This window comes from Ixodes scapularis, unplaced genomic scaffold (genome assembly GCF_016920785.2).
Source record: "Ixodes scapularis isolate PalLabHiFi unplaced genomic scaffold, ASM1692078v2 PGA_scaffold10__122_contigs__length_95168666, whole genome shotgun sequence".
NCBI classification, from domain to species: domain Eukaryota; kingdom Metazoa; phylum Arthropoda; class Arachnida; order Ixodida; family Ixodidae; genus Ixodes; species Ixodes scapularis.
Window position 1 is genome coordinate 34605081 of NW_024609836.1, and position 22792 is coordinate 34627872.

Sequence of the window (22792 nt, forward strand, 5' to 3'; positions counted from 1 at the left end):
AGCCAAAATATATTGCTTGCATTTTCGAATATACGGTAAAGTACCGATCAAGCGCCCTTTCAAAATGTGGAGATAACAGCAAGAAAGTGGGGGATGGGCACTTGCTAGGTCACAAATTTGATCTATATTTGTACTGCGTCGAATGGTCGGATGCTCGGTATTTTGCGGTATGACTAAGGAAATTTATAATAACGTAGGTGTTGTCTACCAGTACAGATAAAATGCTGGAGCACATTCTTTGGGCTCCCGACGTGGCAGAGTTTGAGCTCAAATAAACGCGGGACTACGGTAGCACTGGGGAGAAGAAGTATGCTGGGCCGGTCATCCCGTTTCGTCGTCTCCTCAGCGTCCTAGGCTTCTTAAGTGGTCCGGGAGGATCATGCTGCACTCTGGAGTGGTAACCAGGCCGCCAGAAAGGTATGGGATGCTGCTAGCCGTACTGTTACTCCCCCCAAGTCAAGGCAGGTCCTTACAACCGCTGGAATTTCGTGTTCCGATGGGGACTCTCGCGAAGATCAATGGGTGCAATGCAAGTGATTGCCGACTTCATCTTTGCGCATGCCAATAAGCGCTGCTTCATCAACGGGGAAGTTGAAACCGGAACCATGCCATTCCTCTCCATAGCCAAATAAGTCGCATAGTGCAATGCACACAGTCTTGTGTGCGGGGATTTTTGAAAGTAGTCTATTCACCTGCATGTTGGCCACTTCATGAAGCCGGCTGTACTGCACGGGTCCACGACGGTGGGCAGCCTCGGCCGTGCCGGTGGCTGCCTTGCCAGCTTTGGCTTCCGTTGGCTCTGGACGGGTGTTGTGCAAATTGGCTATATCTCCTTCAAAACGTGTCGAGCATACACCACTGGCAACAACTTGGATTGGGAAACCTTGTACACAAACGTCTTGCCTCAAGGTAGTGAGACCTTCTGTGTTGTCTTCCATTTAATTTTGCCTTTTTGCAAAAGGGCGGGCACGCATAGCAGTGTCTCACAGCATGAGCTTGTTGCTTTTGTAGTGCCTTGCTGCCAATTTGTTGAGTAAGTTTTCTCTGGGTATTTGTCACGGTGATATCAACACCGTCCCTTATTTGAAGATTTACAAGCAGGTAACAGCTCAGATTACAGAATGAAAGAACAGGTCAACCTCCAAATGGATGGATGAAATCAGACTTAAATTACTTAAGATATTTGAGTAATGGCAGCTGGAGTATTTAACAGTCGCCGGTACTGCGGGGGGGGGGGGGGGGCACGAGATACAGTATTTATACTATATATAACTGGAATATTTAATAACAGTACAGAGGGCATATAAGCAGAAAAATGCAAAGATTGTCGTGGCTTCATATGTCAATCTATACACATTTGCAAGTCCGGACTCGGGGCGCCGCCATCTTGCTGAGTTGGGGTGCACTTGGGCGCGGCCATAATCTGATTTCGACGGCTTAGCAAGGCTTCGTAATCGAATTACGACGCATCCAAGTGCACCCCAACTGAGCAAGATGGCAGCACTCTGCCAGACTTGCAAACGTGTATAGTTCTCAAAAACGGGAGGAATACATATACGTGGAAAGACGCAAGTAAACGAAGAAAAGGGAAAAAGACAAAAATGACAGCCTGATGTTCGGCATATCAGATCCACTTCTTGAACCATCTGACAGAACTGGAAGTAAAGCAGCGTACAAGATTTCCAAGTCGGTGTATAGGCTCTCGGATTAGACTGCGTAAGGATGGAATGCCGAAATAAGAGTGCCCGGCCCCCGACGGGCGTTGCACATAACTCGACTGCATGTTGCACGAGCTACCACTCACTCGAGGGTTGCTGCTTTGAGGCCTGCTTGGTGGAATCCTGGTGCTGTGCCGGAATCACCGGAGGGGGCGCCACCTCTACTATGGGCTGGTACAGGTTGTCTGCACAGGGAACAAATAGGTGGCAGTGAAGCACACTTTAAAGAGCTTTGGAATATTCTTCGAGCTTGGACCCACACATTTGCATTTGAGTCTGATCAACTGTATTGCAACCGCTTACCAATGAAAGGATGCTCTGGCGCCATCTTTTCAGTAGCCCTGGAACATCCCCGATCTGCATATATTTACTAATTTTTTTTACGCTCCAATCTTTCGCCGGGGGGCTTCAAATGATTATGGGTGACCATTTCTCGTAGATTGCACAGAGTGTTGGTCTTGAAAAGATTATGAAACTTTCAGTCTAGTTATGCGTAGATCAGAAGTGATGCCAGGGTCACCTAATAGATGGTGTAAGCGTGCGAATGTTTTCTCTGTTCGCTCGTCGTAAGCGGTCGCACTCGCTTTCAAAAGAATTGGCCTTTACCAATTGCCGTGGAAGCACATCCACTGGAAGTGCCAGTATGCCAGTATTTAGGAAGCGTGTGCCACTTTAGGAAGCATGCACACGCTTCCTCAAGCATGTGCATGCTTGTAGTCGAGACAAGTACATCTAGCAAACTCGTACACAGAACCGCGGTAATATTGTGATGGTACTTTCCAAACTATTCGTTGCGATCTGATGAGATGTCGCCACCCCGAACACTCTACCAACACAGGGTAAACAAAGGGCAGCCAGCACCCTGGTGGTGCACACCACTTTATCACCGCCTCTTCTAATCTAATCAATTATTTGTGCTACCGTTTGCATCATCCAGACTTTACGCGTGCGCCCAGTTTCCCTACATTAACACTTGGCATTCTGCATTACCACTGTCTTTGCCACGGTAGCATGGCAGAGGGGCTACTCTTTTTCGTAGCAGTAGTGTAGCTAAAGCATCATGTGCACATCACCTGTTCAAAAAACATTATCAGCTCTCTGCTTTAAAATAGGGTGAAAAGGCATAGAAATTTTTTTGTCTGCGATCTGGTGAATTTAGACAAAGCTACCAAAATGCATTGCACATGCATAGACTATTTTTTTTTTCAACTTTAGTAGTCAACATTTTTTAACATGTTTCGATGCCTAAAAGCACTAACAAGGGTAGCTGGCACTAATGACAGTCTTCTAATGCAGAATGTGCATGCCCTAGCAGGCGGCACGCAAGGGGGACACCCTCCGGAACTGACTTTCACGACCGAGTTAGTTAAACAAAGCTGCCCTCTTTCGTACCGTCTTCCGGTGTCTGGGGCTTGGCAGGCATCACGATGTGCCCCTGGGCCTGCTTGGGTTCCTCAGGCAGCCGGCCGGGCCGACCTCCAACGGGGCCCTCGGCGTCCAGCACCTGCGGCTGCGACCCCATCTGGGCGGTCTGGGGCTGGCGCTCGTACAGCAGGGGCGGGGACCCATAGGGCGCCTGCCCCGCCTGGCCCTCCTGCTGATCCACGGCCATCGGCGGGGGCCTGCACGTTCGGACAAAAAGATTATCGGCGTGCCTCGCGCGAGACCCTGGACGTGTCGCTAAAGACACGGACTGGCATCTTTTATTTGCAGACGTGTACAGTGCGCAAGCTCTTCCGCTGGAGCTAATTGTGTCGAAGATATGTTTAGACCGTAGGCTCTCAAAATTGGGTTCCTAGAAGGTACCTTGGGGTGGGGTACCCCAGGGTACCTCCATCGGTTCACCAAATCCTCAAATTGTTAAAGTGTTATTCCAGTTCAAGCACTATATTCTAGCGGATCAAAGCCTCCCATTTGTGCGCAACTATGAGCATACACTCCTTAGCACAAGCATTATTGGTTATTAGGTCCGTAGGTTTCTGCTCTGCATTACGGCAGCAATGCCGAGGATGGAGGGGCTCCCCAGCCATAAATTAAGAGAGTAGGGGTTTCTCGAGACTGCAAAGTTTGAAAATCCCCGGTTTAGACAGTGAGATATCAGTCTGCCTCACGTCTGGCGTTTCCACTCGTGTCGCCACCATGCGAAATTTAGCCAGTGCGGTATCACTGCTCGTTTATGGTATTCAACGTCCATCATGCCGTAGCGATACACGACCACACATCGAGATGACATTCATCCAGACTGAAATGGCCAGAGGTGGGGATTGAACTATGGATCCCCGAGTTGGATCCCCACTTTTGCCCGTTTCACGTAAATCGAAAGCTCAGACCTCGAACCGTTACTACACTCGGTGATTGATCCTCCAAGTTCGCCTGCTACTTGCAGAGGGGGTACAGTGATGTCGCGGCGCCAAATTCTGACTGGAGGACATGGAGGGTACTCAAACACGGCATTGTTTGTGTGTCGTAGCAACGGCTGCCTTTCATTTTTAGTTAGAAATCCCCCAGTTCTTTATGAACGAGAAGTCGGCCTTTGAGAAAGTGGAGAGGAATTACCTCAAAGGGCATACTGCTTTTGTTGGTTAACTGGAAAATGCACTAGAGCAAACACGGAAGTCACGGCCGAGATGTTTGCTACCCGCTAAAGAGAATGCCAGCTTAAGGGGTGGAGCCTCATCACACTTATGATCACTCTTTCTCACCTATTTGTGCCTCCCCTCTCGTGAGCAGAGAGACACGTTTTGGTTGAGCAACGCTCATAAAAATTGGCGTTCGAACCTGTAAGCTTAAATGTTTTTGAAAGGTTTATGCCATATAAATTTAAGTGACACCAGTAATCTGGTGAATGTGGTCACCACATGTGTACCGAGCCTATGGAACTACAGCGGGGGTAATGTGGCATTCTTTTTGGTTTTCAGCTTTTTAATTCAAAGCAAAAATGCAAATATTCAAATACTTAGAATACTCATTTGCAAATAGTGTTTGATATTTGATTCAATTCAGAGCATACTTTCACAATTCGAAGTATTCCACTTTTTCTAATAAATAGGGTATATTAAAAAAATTATGAATAATGTCTTCAGAATTTTTTGATTTCCCGCATCAAGCTTCACTGCTTTGCTCCAGCGCTCTTGCATCAAGCTCCACCGCTTCGCACCGGTGTACGCTCACAGCTAGCTTCATTGCTTTTCACTGGCGTGTTAGGAGAAACAACTAACGTGTCAAAGCATCTCGGTTGGCTTGAAGGTACCAGAAATTCGGCTTCTTGATTTTAAAGGACACTGCTTGACAAGAAAGCCTAAAGTCATTGCTTTGCTTGCCATGTTACATTATATTCTACCTACGTCATCTTATCGGGGCTCTCTCATGGTTCGCTTCTCATATGTAATAAAACTTCCTTTTCAGCAGAGTCCTTTCAAGAAAAAAAATTTTCATCCGTGATTCTTTGTTATTTATGCTGTATATTCACATTAAATTTAAGATTCTTGTATGTGACAAAAAAAAATCTGATTCATTGTAAAATTTTATAATCATGTCCAATTCACAATAAAACGTTTTATATTTGCACATGCTTAATTAAAAACTGGAAGTTGTACAACTTTTTGCACATTTAAGCCATAGTAACAAGTAAAAAACCTAGTTGGACATTTACAAATTAGCAATGTGGTGCAGCAGTCCTCATTGAAGTGCTTATTGCTGTATTATCTCTGCCAAAGAGCTCAGCCCGCTGCATGTCCTGCTAGATTTCACCGAGGAAATTTCTCGGACAATTTTGCCAAAACTTTGTGCAAATTTTCAAAATTTTTGGTTAATTTCTTTCAGTGACATGCTATTTAATTTGATTTTTTTTTATTGAATACTCAAGTTACTGAAAATTTCTGCAATATTTCTTATTGTTTGTGGTGTGTTTGGATGGGTTAGTTAGGTTTGTTGAGAATGCTTTTCATTGCACACCGGTACACTGCAAAGTTAGGCAACACCCATGGACCGAACATTACGATCCTGCGTATCACACCTCACCGCAGCACAATTGCATGCTTATTAGACTCGGGTCATACATTGAATATTTTACCGAACGTGGCCCAGACTTTTTCAGCAAAAACTGTGAGTTGCACAAAAAACATTATTGGTGCCATGTCAGTGATGGCCAGGGAGACAGTGTACTGAGGTACATAGCATTTGAGATAAGGAAGTTCTGAATTATTTCTGGATAATTAGCTTTTTGGATAGTAAAAATAAACATGGGATTCATATCAAAAACCTACTGAGTATCTTCGAAAACCACTAGATCAATAAATTTTGGGAAGACTCGTAGCGTGTGGAAAGAGAAGTCATGTGCAAAACTTATCACATGTGGTACAGGTGCAACGCTGGCAAGGCAAGAAGGCAAAAAATTTGTTATCCTAAACACTACCTACATACCGAAATAAATAGGTCCCAATGCAATGATAAATATGGTACCAATCTTCTTTCAGTAAAGTGCCTAATTTTCACACCAACATTTTAGATGATGTTTAGTGAAATACCGTGTAGGCATACCACAAAATACCAAAGCAGGCACCCACTCAAGATTAGGAGATAATCTTAAAAAATTTTAGAGCCCTTCCACTTTACGTGAAGATGAAGGACCAGCGAAGCTGTTATTTTTACAACGTATAGGACGATGCCTAGAAGACAATGTCTAGGACGACCTCAAGGACGACTTCTAGGACGACGCCTAGAGGACGACGTTTAGCACGACCTCAAGGACGACGTCCAGGATGACCTTAAGAACGACCTCTAAGATGACTTAGAGGACGATGCCTAGGACGATCTCAAAGTCGACTTCTAGGACAACCTCGAGGAAGACTTTTAAGACGACCTCAAGGACGACATCTAGGACAACCTCGAGGATGACGCTTAGAGGACGACCTCGAGAACGACGTCTGGGACGACCTCGAGAACGACGTCTGGGACGACCTCAAGGACGACCTCTGACAACCTCAAGGACGACTTCTAGGACGACCTTGAAGATGATGCCTAGAGATAACAAGGGGTCAGGACCTCACTATCTAATAATGCCAAGAAAGGCTGACTCACGCTGGTTACCCCTCTTGTGCTTTTATTTATTCATCCTTGACCCCTCTCTTTGTTTTTATTTATTCATACTTGCCACGACCAATAGGGAGTTTTCTGTCAACATGTGAGCATGCATTTTTTCCCAGACCCTAGCGTATAACAGCTTCACTGTAAAAGAACTCGGGGACATGGGCTTGTTGGATCCAAGAGCAAAAAGAATAGGGCAGGCTTCTCCACTTTGCACCAGGGTGCTGGGAGAAGCAGCTGACTAACGAAAAGGAGCGCCTCAGTTAGCTCGGTGGGCTTGGAAGTTAGTCGTGGGTATTTGATATGTTTTTAGCTTTGTTTCCAAACATTCCAAAAGTAACAGGTAGGAGCTTGTGAGGTGGGCGCACGCTTGGTGTTTTATGGTAGGTTTATGGTACTTGCCTGTGCATCATCTTCCACTGGTTTGTTGGGTAGCCCTGCATGTGGTTTGGGGGTGCCTGCTGCTTCTGAAGCTGAAGTTCCTGCTGAAGCTGTTTGAGCTGCCGCTGTCTGTGCTGCCGCTGCATCTCCTGCTGCTGTTGCAGGCTCATGCGGGGCCCTGTCTTGTGGGGTCTGAAACTCTGCGGTTGCAACATTCCTGCAAAGACGCCAGCCGTGCTTGTGGTTTTGGAAAAGGTGCGATGCAGAGCCCATTTGCATGCATGAAAGCTGGCAGAGCACTCCCATAGTTTGTTGCAGGATAAGAATAGTGAAGGAAGCTCTTCTTTCAAAGCCCTCCACTCTTTCAACTTCAGCAGAACAAACGTCAGAGAGGAGGCAAATGGCTAGGAGGAAACCACCAATCACGGCAAGCAGAGAGCTTTGTGGGAGGACCTTGTCCCGCTATTCTTAATTTGCAGCGGGCTATTGTCTACAGCAGTCGAGGTTTACCTGTCGCAAAAAATAATTACCGAGTTGCATCAAACGTAGGGGGACAAGCAGACAAGATGAAAAGCGATGGGAGTTTCAACACATATTGTGGGCTCATTTCGCGTGTCACTCGCCTCATTAGATATTGAAGGCAATAATCAACATAATAAGCGGACATCTGCTCAGGCTGGTTTTAGGCAGCATTGCGAGGGCCAAGTGAACGACAATGTAGGCCTACTCTCCGCTTTCGGTGAGAATTGGTCCACCTGCAGCTGGATAACGGAACTGACGCCTTAGCTGGATCCAACGTGGATTGTCTCGCTTCCAGCCGGATCAAGCTGGGTTCCGTAACCCTGCTCCATATGGAATCATTTTCCCCCTGGGTGTTCCATGCGCAGAAGCCACAACATGCTCGCAATATCGGCTGTTTTTTAGAGCGCAGCTCTTAGGTGCCCATTTCCGGCTTCAGTGGCAGTTGGCGTAACCGTGTGTTGAATTATGGGACGTTTCACATAATGATGTCACATGTAACGTCACTAGTGACGTCACGAAGGTCACGACCTTCACAGGGAAGGTTAGAACCTTCACGTGACTTTCACTCATGAAGGTCAAGGCCTTCGCGAGTTACGTCACGAGGGTCACGAGCAACGTCACGAGAGAGGAGGAGGGGGAGGAGGAGGAGAGGGTACAGAGGAGAAGGAGGGCCGTACCCTTCTCTTCGTACCCTCCCCTCCTCCTCAAGAGCTGCGCTCTAATTCAGCATTACAGGGAATTGTAAATGTCTTCTTTTTTATGTGTGTCTTCGTCACTTCCTTTTTAAAGCAGTCAAGCGCCCTCTTTCCGAATGTAGAAACTACATCTCGGTCTGCAGAAACAACATACATAGAGAGATAGATTTTCTGCCTCCCAGCAGAGGCCAGCACGGGGCACAAATTGAATGCAAGCGCTGCATTAGCATTCAGCTGGGACTTGTGTCCCCGCCGACTGAACACGGGTCTCAGCCGAAAGCTGTCGCAACATTTGCACCCGGTTCCCTAGGACATGTCGGCAGAGCATGCTTGCAGTAACTTTACCCCTTCCGTTAGGATTGTTGCTCGTCCTGCTTACCCTCGGTGAGCAGTGGGTATGCCTGCGCGTCGGGGTCGCCGACCCAGTAGCGGGAACCCTCCGGGTACCCGCCGTAGTCGTAGTACTTGGCCTGGTCCCCCGCCGCGGGGAAGGGGTCCTCGTAGTGGCTGTACTCGGGACGCCCCAGCCGGGCACCCTCCTCGCTCCAGCGCAGGCGGGACGGCGGGGCCATCGGGGCCCTCCCCTGGGGGCCTGCGCCGGAGCTCGTTTTTGCTAATGTGGCTACGAGACTGTTTAGTGGCCGCATTTTCTCGACATCTTATTAATGTTTCGTTTTTGATTTTGTTGACTAAGGCTGGCAGGTTGGTAGAGGAATAGGGCATTTCTGTCCGACCGGTCCTCTCCGCTCAATGTAGTTCGGCAATCGTACGTAAAAAACAAAATAATGACCACACAGTAATCGAAAAAGATAAATGTGAGACGTGCAAAAACAAAACATAGTTGAGCAATAGTTCAAAACACATTTTCTGCTATTGTTCGAAACAGAATGAGTAAATGGTAAATAACGCATTTTCCCGCTAAATTTAGCGGAAAAATTGATGTCGCGATGCCTAATCTCCAGTTCAGTTTTTCCTCTTAACTTAATTAGCGAGGAAATTGATACAAAAAATTGTCTTTTCATTCCTCGTATTGACTGTTGAATGTCCCCTAAACAAATATAAACAATAGCTTCTCAAATACCGCATTCTGACCATAGAACTTTTGAGATAAAGGCCGATGCCAATTTTAATCTCGTTGACTGCAGGACTTCATTAGCTGAACCATTTCTGCCAGTAAGGCCATTCGGTCGAACTGCACTGACCGAATTGCCTCGTTATGCAGAGTCTCATCAACATTAATATGTTAATGAGGCTAATTAGTGGCTATGTAGTCCGAATTTTCTCGGAGACTGCGGGGCTTCGTCGCCCGATATGTCTCTGCCAACGGGGCTCTTCGGTCGTGCAGGACTAACCAAATTTACTCGCTATGCAGTCTAAATAACGATAATATGTTAACAAGATTCTAATTAGTCGCTGCATAGTCCCAGTGTTCTAATAATCTTGTTCGCTGCTGGGCTTCGTTGGCCGTACTAGAGCGACTAATTAATAAGCTACACCCAACGCATCGGCGTCCCATTCCCCAATTAGCTCGCGAGTGCTGCCATTTTTGTGCGTAGTGCAGATCGAGTGCAATAGGTGTTTTAAAAAATTTAAGCTGTCCTCGCGGCGTAATGCAGCGCAAAGCGTCTTGAGAACCCGTTGGCCACCAATTTCCCATTCTGGCTGGCTGTACCTCGCTCCACGGCATCACGTCAAACCAAATACAGTGCTTGCATTTTCAGATACGTGATTTTCCTTAAATTTCTTATACTATAGGCATTGCCTACAGACATGGATGGAGTGGTGAGGCACGTTTATTCGGGCTCTCGATGCGCCGGAGTTTGTTGCGGAGGTAAACACGAGACAAAGACAACACACAAAAGAAGTAGCGTACTGGGCCGGTCAGCCCGTTTCGTCGGTTCCTCAATGCCCTAGGCTTCTTAAGTTATCCGCGAGCCGGGAGGGATTGTGCCATGCTCTGAAGCGATAGCCTAGCCGGCAGGGGGGTATGGGACGTGGCACATTGCACTCCTACTCTCGCTAAACCTGGGCAGGCCCTTATGGCCCCTGGAGGTCCGTGTTTCGACCGGGGCTCTCGAGAAGATGGATGGGTGCGACGCGAGCGAGCGCCGACTTTACTTTTATGCAATGCTAGAATACACTACTTCGTCGATGGGGGTATCGAATCCGTGCTCCTTGGCCCAGGCAAAAATGAGTCCACTTCCAGCTGGATTATGGAACTGGAAACGAGGCAGTCCAGCTGGATTCCAGCTGAGTCCAGCTGGATTCCAGCTGAGTCCAGCTGGATACCAGCTGGGTCCAGCCGGGTCCAGCTGGAATCTAGCTGGACTGCTTCATTTCCAGCTCCATAATCCAGCTGGAAGTGGACTGATTTTCGTCTGGGGGCCAACTAGGTCCCATAATGCAATGCGCACAGTGTTGCCTGCGGGGATTTTCGGAAGTAGTCTATTGGCAATAGCTCCCGAGCTTTAGATTGGGTGTCGGGAAGCGCAGACAATGTCTTCTTGCTGTCTCACAGACACTTTTAAAGATTTTGGACGACCGAAAAGCGTGCTTTCTGATTTCCGGGAAAGCCTCTCACAACTGGCAAAAATGATTTTAAGCAACATCTTGGCCAAAGTGTCAAATTCCGAAGCCTCAGCGGTTCCATCTCTGGCGAATGGGATGTGTGTGGAATTGCCCGTCGTATGCCGTCGTTTCTGTTCTCGAGCGCTCTGGAATTCCTGCCATGCGCGACTACCGGCACTGACGTTCGCAGAAAATGTGCATGCTGGAGGGCGGGGAAGGGGTCCACACCGATGTCCGCGGGGGGTCCCCCGGGGACCTGGTCGTCCACTAGGTCCTGCTGCGGAGGGGCTCCGTGCCTTGTGGGGACGGCCGGGGTGGTGCCCCGCTGATCCGGCGGCGTCCTAGGCGCCACGGTGGTCGGGGCGCTCGGCACATTGCTCGCCTCGGCCGTCCCTGCGTCTGAGACGTGCGGTCTGTCTAAATGCTTTATGTCCAAACTCCTATAATATGCGAAACGCATTATTTAATTATGTTGATTGCTGCTACATTTTGCAATGCGATGTGATGTTATGTGGCGTAACGTAACTTGATTTCAGTGAAGTAACACTATGTTGCGTTGCATTATGTAATCTCAAAATGTTGCATGACACCTTAACAGGACACCGGTATCACGTAACGTCACATAATGGTTGCGCTGATATGAACTGCCGTGGTGCATGCACGGACACGAGGATATACAAATTTCTGCAAGTAGGGTCGGACTTTCATTATAAAACATTCCATGCTTCAAAAACGCTCTAGACAAGGCTCAAAACGCTCTCTGACAGAGACCTACGGAGGAGACTCCTTCCTTTAAAGCCGAGAGTGAGGTCGATCATAAAAGGTTATCACTCGATCGGTTGATCAACGAATATTCCTTTTTCTTGCACTTACAAACAGCTTGGAAGCCTTCGTGGTAAAGCACACAAACATATACAGATCCCTTGACAGTGTGCGTAAACTCCGGTTCCTAAAGCTGCAGCCTTGCACAAAAAATAGGGATCTTAGCAAAGTGCATGTTAAAAACACGTTGGGTTCATGAAACCAGCGATGAGTTGTTATAAAGGTCCGGTTGAAATGGTCTTATGCACATACCGAAATCAATAGAATGGATTATGAACTGCTTTTCCAGTATGTTATTTGAGAATGGAGATCCACTAAACCTTCGGCTTCGCTGCGCGATTTTCAGACGGTCGCATAAGGTACACTTGAGTGGCGTTCTACCGTAGGTTTTATTTTTTCCCACATATAGTTTTTTTTTTTATTTCGGTGTCATTTCCAGGGTAAGACAAAAACTTTGCATGTGTCGGAGCTTAGTTGCAGAAAACGGGGGATGGGGTTACCCAGCCTCCAGGGAGCATGACCCGACCCGAAAACTTGAAAAATTCCCCGGTGTCGATAAAAAGGAGTTCCCGAAGAAAGGAGTAGCCTTGCAGACAGTTCTAGGTAAGCTGTGTTCCGGCTCAGCTCGAAAGAAAACTAGACAAAGATTTTCTTCCTGCAAAGCCTGACAAGGACGGCGGCAATTTGAGGTTTTTCAGTTTTCCCAATTTCTATTAAACCAGTCCGCAGGTTACTTCTTGGAGTTTATCGGTGCATATCAAAAACACTGAATCCAAATTATAGTTAAGATTCCGTGTTTTCGGATAAATCCAACAAAATCCAAAAAACACTTGCCCGTGAAATTTTCGTTCATTTGGAACTCTGAATTTCGATGTCACAATGGTGAGAAGACAAACAATAGAAACGCGGTATTCTTCAAATAAGCTTGGTCAGAGTATGGGGTTAGTTGTGCTGAGGAGAGATATCTCCAGTTTCCTTTCAAATCATGAACTATAGACGAAAGGGGGTTTACTGTTGATCTCGTTGCATTTTGTGCGTGACAACGGATCGCTGTAATTTTGGATCATGACAAAAGCCACCCTTCTACTAGTTTTTGCAGTTCTTAGAGGAAGACTGGGAATTGCGTATTTATAATGAGGAAAGCTATGTTTACAGGAAGCGGGGAGGGGGGGCCAGCCTAGGAATCTATCTCGCCACTTTATCCCGCCCAGCTGTAGGGTGGAGCGGTGGAATGGGATGGGAAGAATACAAACTTTCCAGAGATTCCACCAGGAATTTTAGTAATTGTTAATAATCGTTAGTAATTGTTAGTAATTGTCAACTCACGGGGACACTTGAGGTCTGCTGCCTCGTCGCTTCCGTCAGGACACTGCGGGATTCCGTCGCAGACGTTGTACACGGCGATGCATTCGCTCGAGTTCTGGCACTGGAACTGGTAGTGGCGGCAGCGGGGCTCTGCAAGAGAGTGTTCCAAGCCAGTGTCCGCGTAAGAACAAAGATAAGCTTTCTTTTGTTCGGAACCTTGAAACTGGGAAGAGATAAGAGGGGCAACATCATTGGCAGAGCAGCCTGCTACACTTACGCTTGTGTGATGCAGTTGTCGAGCAATCTGAATGCTTGAAATGTTATCCAACAAATGCCAGTTGAGTGATTCCAAAAGTTGGAGTCGATGCCGCACTATTTGAGGCAAGATTTTGGCTGTGTGGCATTCAACATACTTATGCAACATTGGTATCATGCTACACTAGTGCAATATCTTTCTTGTACTGCACCAGCATGTGGCACCATGTACAAAAAATATTAACGAAGAATTACTACTCCATTTTGTAATTTTTTGTACCAAGAGACTCCGAGGTTTTTTCTATCCTCAGAAACCATAAAATACAGTAAAAAAGGCATACTGGATGTGACTACCTAACCCTGAAGAAAGGGTTTGAGTATTTTTTTTTTGTCTTGTAGTCACTGGTTTACCCCAAAACTGGTACAACAGATTAATCAGCAGATCTAGACTTGAAACCCAAAATAAAAGTCACAATGTTGTTGTTTATGTGTTTTTTTTGCGATGTTATTGAAGTTTTAAGCTTTGCCTGACAGGCTCTACTGACAACACTGAAAGTGTGACGTCAGATGATGTAATATGAGGCAAGATGGGGGCATTACATCTTGACAGATTACAAGTAGTTTGATAGTGTGAAATGAATGCTGATTAAACTCGCGCCAGAAAAACAAAAAAAAAGGAGAATACTGTGTTTCTGAGCATGACTCTGCTAGACTTGCAAGTTACAAAACATGCGACATCACCCCATCGGAGAGTGCATGATGATTTGCATGTTGGTTGTGGCAAAACATCCATTCTCGATTTTCTTAACAGCTATTTTGTAAGATTGTGCGAATATTTGAATTTTAGAATAGTGGTTTCGAATAATACATTGTTTCATATTTCTTCGAGATTAATTTTTATATTCGTATTTTTCAAGTATTAGTTGCAGTGGGTTAGCCCCGTTGAGCGCGCTTCTTACCAAGCACCAATGCAGTGTGGAGAAGCAGCACCAGCGGAGCTCGCTTCCGCGGGTGTTGCTTCTCCGCAGTGCACTGGTGCTCGGTAAGAAGCCTGCTCAAAGGGGCTAACCTGCTGTGATCAATGGTTCAGAATGTATGTACAAATATTACAGTCGTGCGCTTAGGAGGAAAGCAGTCAGTTTCAAAACGGGATGCTGCACACGTGCACCTGGTGTATTTAAAGATAAATGAAAACCTTGTGAATCTTAATCTACATTGCAGTAAAAATTGGCTATTGCGCAAGGGTATGGGTTAGGCAGAGATGCACTGACAACCCCTCTTCATCATTAGGGATTGTTTCTTATTTTTTTCAAATTCTGGATTGCAGAAAGGGTATTGGCACACAGCAAGACGATTTATAAATCTCGATTAGGTACAGCTGGGCATCTCTGTATGTTTAGTTTTATGTCAAATGCGTCTTTCACTTGCCATCCCAGTGTGGGCATTAGACTTTTTGAAGCCACCGCTTATAAAGATGGTTGAATTAAAATTAGCTTAGAAGTAGACAAGTGCAAGCTTGCGAGCAACCTTCACGGTTCAGCTGGGTCTTTGTTCAAGCATGGTGCAGTAGTGAAAGGCTTAGAGAAACTATTCAGTATTCAATCTGAAAATATTTGGCCAAAACCACTGTTTGCTTCGAACTCAAAATCCACTGTTTGCACACGCCTATTTGAATGCAGGAGTAATAAAATTTAAATAAGTTATAGCAAAATTTAAAATAAAATTATATTAAAACAGAAAGAGAGATAATAAAATTAATTTAGGTAGCTCGAAAAACTGTCAAAGGTCTCTCTTTTAAGGGAACCCGCTAAAGGGTTTAGAAATCAAGACAAGGCTCTTCCCTTTAAGCTGTGCCGGATAAAATAACAAAATCATTTGAGTGTAAAGAAATGCCTTCTATGAGACAACACCATCGAGGAACCTCTCAAGTAGCTGGGCAAGTTACCTCAGCACAGTTCTAGTGCATCCCATATCAAGAGTGATGTGACATATCAGTATAAGCATAACACGAAAGCTGCCAACTGGACTAACTGACCTGTTGGCAGTCTCCGTCGCATCAACGGCATCACCTGCAGTCGCCACTATCCAGCCACAATGTGCACCGGCAAAAGGATGTGATGTAAAGAAAGCATTTGGCCTTGCGTATGCTTGCGGATGTTAAAATGAACGCAAACCTCGAGGCAAGTTGCAGACAAAAGTCGCCACAGACACACCCACTGCGACTACCTTGCACACGAAGGGAGTGTGCCAACTCTAGTCATGAGCAGCATTAAGTCTGAGAGGAAGAGTCTTGAGTTTTGATAAAATTAAAGGCTAGCTTCTAGTAGATGAGGTAGCTGCTCTCAGGGGTGGATTCATGGGTCAGGCTTATCAGGGCTATTGGGTGCTCATCAGGCCCACACACCTGGCTGCGCATCTGGGAGGGTGCTGGCTGGGACAGCGAATGCAGCAGGACTAGTGGCTGGTGGTGCCTGGGTCGTCTCTGGGGTCTGGGGTGCCACCGTCGGTGCCCTCAACTGTTGGCGCAGCTGCGTGAGCTCGTCCTCGTGGTGAGAGCCCCAGGAGCCGGGGTCAAGGTCGCGGCCACCCACCGCCGCCAGCACAGACACCGTGTAGAAGCGGTGTGCGGTGAACAAGCAGACGAAACGTGACGGCGGCCCACAGTCGAACAGGTAGCAGCTGCCCTTGCCCTGTGCAGGGAAGGTGTGCTCCGACACGTGCAAGGGTGGCTTAGCGAATTCCTACATGTATGTATAAAAGAGAGTTCTGAGATGCAAAAGCAATGGTTTAAGGGCATCCATGAACATCTGTTCATTGATACTCTCAAGAACTTTGCAAAGAAGCTGTAATCTAGGAAAAAAGGCAGAATTATGATTGAGGTCAAACCAACTTTAATGATTTTATGTAAGTACCAGTGCAGATCATAGCACCTAAAGTCACTAGGCAGCAGGGTGGAGAATAAAAATTAAGTTGATTTAAATCATGATTTATATCATCTCGATTTAAATCGTACCAGTTTTATATATATGATTTAAATCGATCCTTTCCTGCAAAAATATTCCTCGAAATATGATTTTATTGAATGTTGGTCTTTCATTTGATGCTTTTTAAGTGCATTTGTTTTGTGTTTAAATGGTTTAATCATGAAGCAAGAAAGGTTTATAGAAGTCTGATCATGAACGGAAAGTGGTGCGAGCAAATCGGAGCATTGAGCTTGCTTTCTGCCTTCCACTTTGTTTGCCAGTTACGTAATGACCTCTGCAAGCAAATGAAAATGCGAAAAAAACGAAAACAAAAAAGTAATGCCTTAATGCTAGCAAAGCAGAACACAAAAGAAAAATTAAATAAAACTTTTTAATCTAAAAAAGTGAAGCTGCTTTTGTGTTCATGTGTTGGGAAGGGGGGGGGGGGGGGTTGCATTGATAAAGTTTTTTATGGGAACTCTTTATTCTGAATTGTTTCTTTTGATTGGACGGATAGATCAATCAATCTATACCATGTTTAAGAATACATGTAGTGATAAAGAGGAAAAAGCTAGGGCACAAACGAGCTGTTTAACATAATTTAAGACAAAACCCTGAGACTGGGGAAAAGTCGAAGGACAACACAATACACAAAGAATGTCTTTGAAACTTTGTGCGTTGTGTTGTCCTTCATCTTTTCCCCAGTCTTGGGGATTGGTCTTAAATTATGAAGTAAAAAAAAAAGAGAAGTGATAAGGAATTAGTACTTGTTTCAAGCTATGGTGATTTAAATCAAATTAATCGTATTTAAGTCAAGTGAATCTGATTTAAATAAAATAAATATGGTTTACTTGTTGTATTTTTTGTTTTTTTAATAATGATTTTTTTCTTTCTTTTTTTCACTTTGCTAGACAGTCGATTGGGATGTCCATGGCTTCGGGAGTGGGGGATCAAAATGCACATAAATATGAAAAAAATGATTTTTTTTTTTTTTTTTTTACGGAGAGGGGGGGGGGGGGGAATGTTAGAACCTACTATGCCCACCCCCTTTCCCTTGGCTATGCCCATGACAGTGACTGCCTACACTCACGACTGAACTTTCGCCCATCGATGCAACAGGAATTCACTGCAGAGGAGCTGCAATACAGGAGAAAGCCTTGAGGCAGACTTATAGTTGATACGAAGCCAATTTTGGGAATTTAACCTTATGAGCACCAACGCATATGATATAGCACAAAGCTACGACAGTGGCCACACACAGCTCAATATTCGCTCATTGGTACCATGTAGGAAGCATTGCAGAGAAGCTGAAACACCAGGAAAGCGGTATAGTTGATGATGCAGGTGCAGTGACCTGAAATAATCTCAGACTTTGAAAACAGTGCTTTGGAAGTATGCAGATTGAGTGGATCCTCTCTGGATCCTTAATTGGTGTAGGAGATAAGTTAGATGTATATCATATATGAAGTTTCTGAGGAATTTGACGTAGACTGTTGGACAAAAGGACAAGTTTATAAAACTTTTCGTGTTTGGCAGGTGAGTGGCCAACAAAAATATAAAGGACAATGGGCCTCCTCTGAATTAAATGCATATATCCATATCCCAGCAAAAAATTCCCACTAGATCCAATTGAAATTCAACCTGGTTTTAATTGGAACCAGTTGATTTAAGTATATGTTCTAGCTGGAAGCACACTACCATGGGTCTAACCAATTGGATTTATTTTTCCACTCGGGTTCTAAATGGTTCTCGTTGGTTCCCATTGGAGCGACCAATTGGTTGTCCAAAAGCCTAATTGGTACCAATGGGAAAATTCCGATTGGAACCTTAAGGGAATTTTTGACTATCGAGCAAAAAAGCTTGCACTGGAAAAGATGGTTTGTGCTTAGAGGGTAACATGCTGCCATTCTGTCCAGGATATTGCAGTGCGTGCTGCTCAACAGTTTCTCATTCATGCGCAGGTTCGATTGGGCCTCAGATACGTCGTTCTTGTCTCACTTCAGGCAGTGGGTTTCTGGTGATGTTTCACATTCAGGTTTTAGTAAATGACCAATACATGCACATTAGTTTATGATTATTAAAATAAATACAATACTAGCTCCTTTTTTTTCCTTTAGCGGTGCAGGTTGTATTATAGGTAACGTTGCAGCCACCATTTGGGAAAGCTTACGCATTTCCCGAATCGCATTATAGCACTGCGTGTTCAGCGGCGGAATGTAAAGCACCCGTGCTGTGTGGCCCCTACCTTTTCCTCGAACACGGCGACGTTACAGCTGCTGGTCTGCCAACACCAGAACAGGCAGTCGCGGTTCGAACCCATCTGAGTCTCGTTCAGGTAGCGGGCACCCATGCGTCGCGAGTCCTCGGTGCGGATGATCCGGTTCTCGTTGATCTGGAAGCTCTCAATCACGCTGCGCATGTCCGGAATGCCCGAGGGCTCCAGCGACGGCCGCTTGTTGAGGGTGCGACGGACGGGGAGCTTGTCCGCAGCGCCCGGGAGTGCCGCCGTGAAGCCCGCTTCTCCGGAGACGAGCCCCACTGCGCAGGCGGCTAGGACCACGGCGAACTGCCACATCTCGACCAAAGGACCTACTTACGATCAGGTGCGCTTCGACAAACGGAATTATTTCGTGTTCATCTCTTCTTTTATTATCTAGACTGCGGCTCGTCGGGTGCTTTAGTTTACATTAGTGATGGCCGTAAGCGGGTCGAGTACCGAGCGCCCTACTACGCATGCGTGCGCCAGCATAGCGCAAGAAAGGATTAAAGCGATTTGTCAGAAAATAATTGACATAATATATAAATCGACGGTTTGACCGATTATTATAACAGAAAAATTAGCGCACGTAAGTTGTTTCAGTTTCGTTTTATCGCTTTTGTGCGTGTACTCTCTTCGCTCTCTTCCGTTGAATTCGAATAGCGCCTGCGTATATTTTTGTTCTTTTTTAATTATTTTGTTTGGGTTCACACGAATCGCGATTGTCGTGCGTCGATTTGCGTATTTTAACGCTTAATTTTCAGAAGCACGCGGAATTCCGGTCTTCGCCGTACCGGATTTTGATCGGGGGTCCCTCAAAGAGAAAGGAGAAAGCAACGAGAACGAGGAGAAGAGCGCGTGAAGAAGGGAAGGAGGAAAAGCAAGGATGAAGGCAAGGCCGCGCCAATTACAGACTTGCGAGATTTTTGCTCTGACGTCATTTCTTGTCGTTCACGCAGCGCCGCCTAGTTTGCGTTGGCGTCGTCGCAAACGCATTTTGAAACTCTCGCAACAAACGCAAGGCTAGCAGACGGTGACGCGAAAACCTAAAACAACGTAACGTTGCCTAAAACGCATGAGTCGGTTGCTTTGCCGCGTACTCTCGTAGAGGTTAGGTATATTCGCCGCTTGGATCGCGTCGGTGACGAACTACCGATGACGTATTACACAGGCCTTCTTTTTTATGTGCTTGTGGATGGGGGGACGCTGGGAAGGCCAAAGAAGACAGCCGAAGGAGCGGAGTGCACGCGTTGGCCGTGAGCGGTCGTTCACTCTTCACGCCTTCTCCGAAGCTCTCGTGAATACCGACCTCCTCCAGCGCTTTTTGGATACCGACTCCGCGAGTGTCCCCTGCGCCAGGTGAGCAGACCATCGCGCCTACTACTACTGCGGGCACATCCGTGTCCTAACGTTGCTGCCTCTGGCAAAAACGGTGTCCTCATTCATGAAACTAACTCGCACGACATCCAATGGAAAAACGACAAAAGCACAAAGAAAGCGACGTTTTCGAGTCGCTTTTTTGTCCGCGCCGCTCGCTGCATCGCTTGCTCCCAAACTGGTGAATCTTCGGTCCTAAGGAAACAGCCGAAGCAAGCACCGAGGGCCAGCCAGCTCCTTGACGCGGCCCGAGCTGCTGCAGTTCGTGCGAGCTTTTTGCAGTTTTGCGTGCGGAGCGAATTCCGATTTGGCCGATCGAGGTATTACAACAACAAAGGCCTGCAGGTGTTTCGGAAAAGATCGTGAGTTTGCCTGCCGCACGCATTTGTATGTTTCTTTGGTTTCACAGCGGCGCGTTCTACCTGCGCGCGCCCACCACCGAAGCACTTTGAAGTCTCCTGGGCCGTTTCGATTTGGACTGGTCGGTTTGTTTGTAGTGCCGAGGAGACCGACGGTCGTGCTTTGGGGCGATCGTGACTGCACGATATTGCGCGCCGCATCCCAGTCCCACGGACAAACTCGTTCTGGGTTTCTTGCGTCGCGTTTTGCTGTGCGTCGGAACCGAGCACCTTGGGTGCACACCAAAGCCGATCGTCGCGGGATTTCCGCCGCCGCCTTGCGAGGACCGCATCGCCGGCTTCGTTCCTTTTTTCTTTTTTCTGCTTCCGACCTTGGCGTGGGTACGATACCGGAAAAGCGGTCTCGGTGTCTACTCCGCGCCGTGCAACATCCCTTATCTTGCCATCGTTTCCGAACGCTTTCGCGCTTTCCTGTCTGCTCAGAATCGGCAAGGACGTCGGTTTCCCTTTAAACACGCGTGGTGGAGGTTGCCCGGGGAACCCGTATTCGACCTTTGATCGTGGGTCAGCGAGCTCGAAAGCGCGGTACTGTTTTAGAGGCCATATTTGCTGGATGTATGTGCGGGTGTGTAGTGGATGTAACTTCAGGCTTTGTGGCGCGTTTTTAGTATGTTTTATTAGGCTGGAGGATGGCTTCGCCTAGTCCATCCAATAGCCATTTTAGAAAGCGTGCATCCTCCGCTTCGCCGAAAGGAATTCTGGGAACTGACTGTATAAACCCGGTTGTAGCGGACAACGTAGACGAGGACAGGCGAGGCTTTGCTAACATAGGTGTTGAGTATAGATGCTGCGGGAACAGAGGAGCACACAGCATATTCCCATCTAAGACATTTACATAAATGGTCCATTTGAGACCGACGGTGGTATGTGCATGTTTGCAAACGGTATGCCCTGGCGTGCCAGTTCCATTTCCTTTTAGTCGGCGGCGGCCCCTTGTTTGCGTTGAGTGGGTCGTGAAAAAGCGTTGACGAGGAGAACTCGTTTACGCGGTCGTCTGCCGCATCTCGAGCAGACGACAGACATGAAGCTGCGCGCAATGCAATTAGTCCCGCTTTTTCGGTTCGCGCGAACAATGGACAAAGGAGCCGTTTAGCAAGGAGATTACTCGGGGAGCTTTGTGGGGCGTGGGAGTCCTCGCCGTGGCACTTATCGTTTTCGATGTCGTGCGCGTGAGCTCCGTGGAACTAGAGTCACTAAATAAGTGACTCTACGTGGAACCTTCGTGGACTCGACGACGCGCTCATTAAAGTGACGATTGGTGCCAGGGAAATGTGACATTCTACCGTGTGCCCGCAGCTTGCAAAAGTACGGAAGTTGACGGAATCGATCGACTGATTGCCGAGGATTGACACGCGCGCTTTTTGCTTGCTGGAACAAAGCCAAAATGCCCACACCTCGGGTGACCTGGCCCACACATAGCTTGACAGACAGACAGATCTCGTCAAAATCTAGGGGAGCTTTTGGCACTCTTGTAAATTGTGTTATTCATGTGGCAGGCACCTGCTCTCAGCTTTGTGTACTGAATCATGCATGATGCTTTCACCCTTTTGTTTTTGTTTTCTACTTTTTGTTGCCTGTTTTATTTTTATTTATTTTTTCTGATTGGTATTAATAAATATATCTCTGGGGTAAGCTTGCTATTCAATGCCAGTAAGATAGGTAACATTTCCAAAGAGCTATTTATTGGCCGAAATACTTAGCATAAGTTCGACGAGAATGTGGCATGATTGCTAGCTGCGGGGCACGTTTCGGATGCGAAGAGTAATAAATCACATTATTAAACTTGTTGCTGTCAGTCAAGGTGACCAGAAGAATGTGCCTCCATCCCTAGGATGTGGTACCGAGTGGTGCAAAAAAAATGTATAACAGATAATGTAAAAAAAAAAAAAGTTAAAAATCTGTAAGTTATCCAAATTTTCACACTTTTGGTATTTTTATTGGAAAATAAGAGCAGAACAATGGGCAAGTATTTGGCACAACCATACTATTTTACTGTGTGTAGCCACCAAAACTGGCACAACTTTCCTCCGTACTGCAGCTGTTTTACTGTAGCCGAATTCCTGTTTGTCTTTTCTCACGCTCGCAATTTCATATCAGTCTTGCAAGAAAACAAAAATATGTCACATTTTATTTTTTGTGTCTTAACCGCTTCATCATTAACACCATTCAAATCTGTTCAAGTTCACGGTAAGAAACATTTTACTTCAATCGGCCGAGTTGCCTAAATTTAACCTGCTGGCTAAATCTCTGCAAAGGTTTTGTGTCTTTTTTTTTTTTTATTACGAAGCAAGTCAGCTGTTTGAAAAACATCCGACACTTTTCCCCGTCAAACGAAGTTTTGTCAAATGTTCGCACATTCTAAACAAAACGGTGTAATACAGCACTGAAGAGATTATTTAACGAAAAGAATATGCTTTTAAGCTGC

At 46.3% G+C, this 22792-nt stretch overlaps 2 protein-coding genes across 3 annotated transcripts in view; one reads left to right on the forward strand and one right to left on the reverse strand.

Moving 5' to 3' along the window:
• Positions 1 to 1793: 1793 nt before the first annotated feature.
• Positions 1794 to 18889, reverse strand: LOC8030628 (basic salivary proline-rich protein 1). Its single transcript, XM_029971482.4, has 8 exons — positions 18560 to 18889; positions 15756 to 16041; positions 13118 to 13246; positions 11198 to 11368; positions 8781 to 8993; positions 7206 to 7401; positions 3111 to 3340; positions 1794 to 1903 (listed from the first exon to the last, which is right to left on the reverse strand). The coding sequence occupies exons 1-8, from the start codon at positions 18887 to 18889 to the stop codon at positions 1794 to 1796; spliced, it is 1665 nt and encodes a 554-aa protein (XP_029827342.2).
• Positions 18795 to 22792, forward strand: part of LOC8030627 (protein phosphatase 1 regulatory subunit 14B) — a 46118-nt gene continuing 42120 nt past the window's right edge. Inside the window, exon 1 of one of the 2 annotated variants that reach the window (XM_040502408.2) lies at positions 18795 to 18917. The gene's annotated coding sequence lies outside the window, so the exon portion shown is untranslated. Of the gene's footprint in view, positions 18918 to 19629; positions 19931 to 22792 lie in introns of those variants that run through there. The other variant, XM_029971484.4, reaches the window with a different exon arrangement.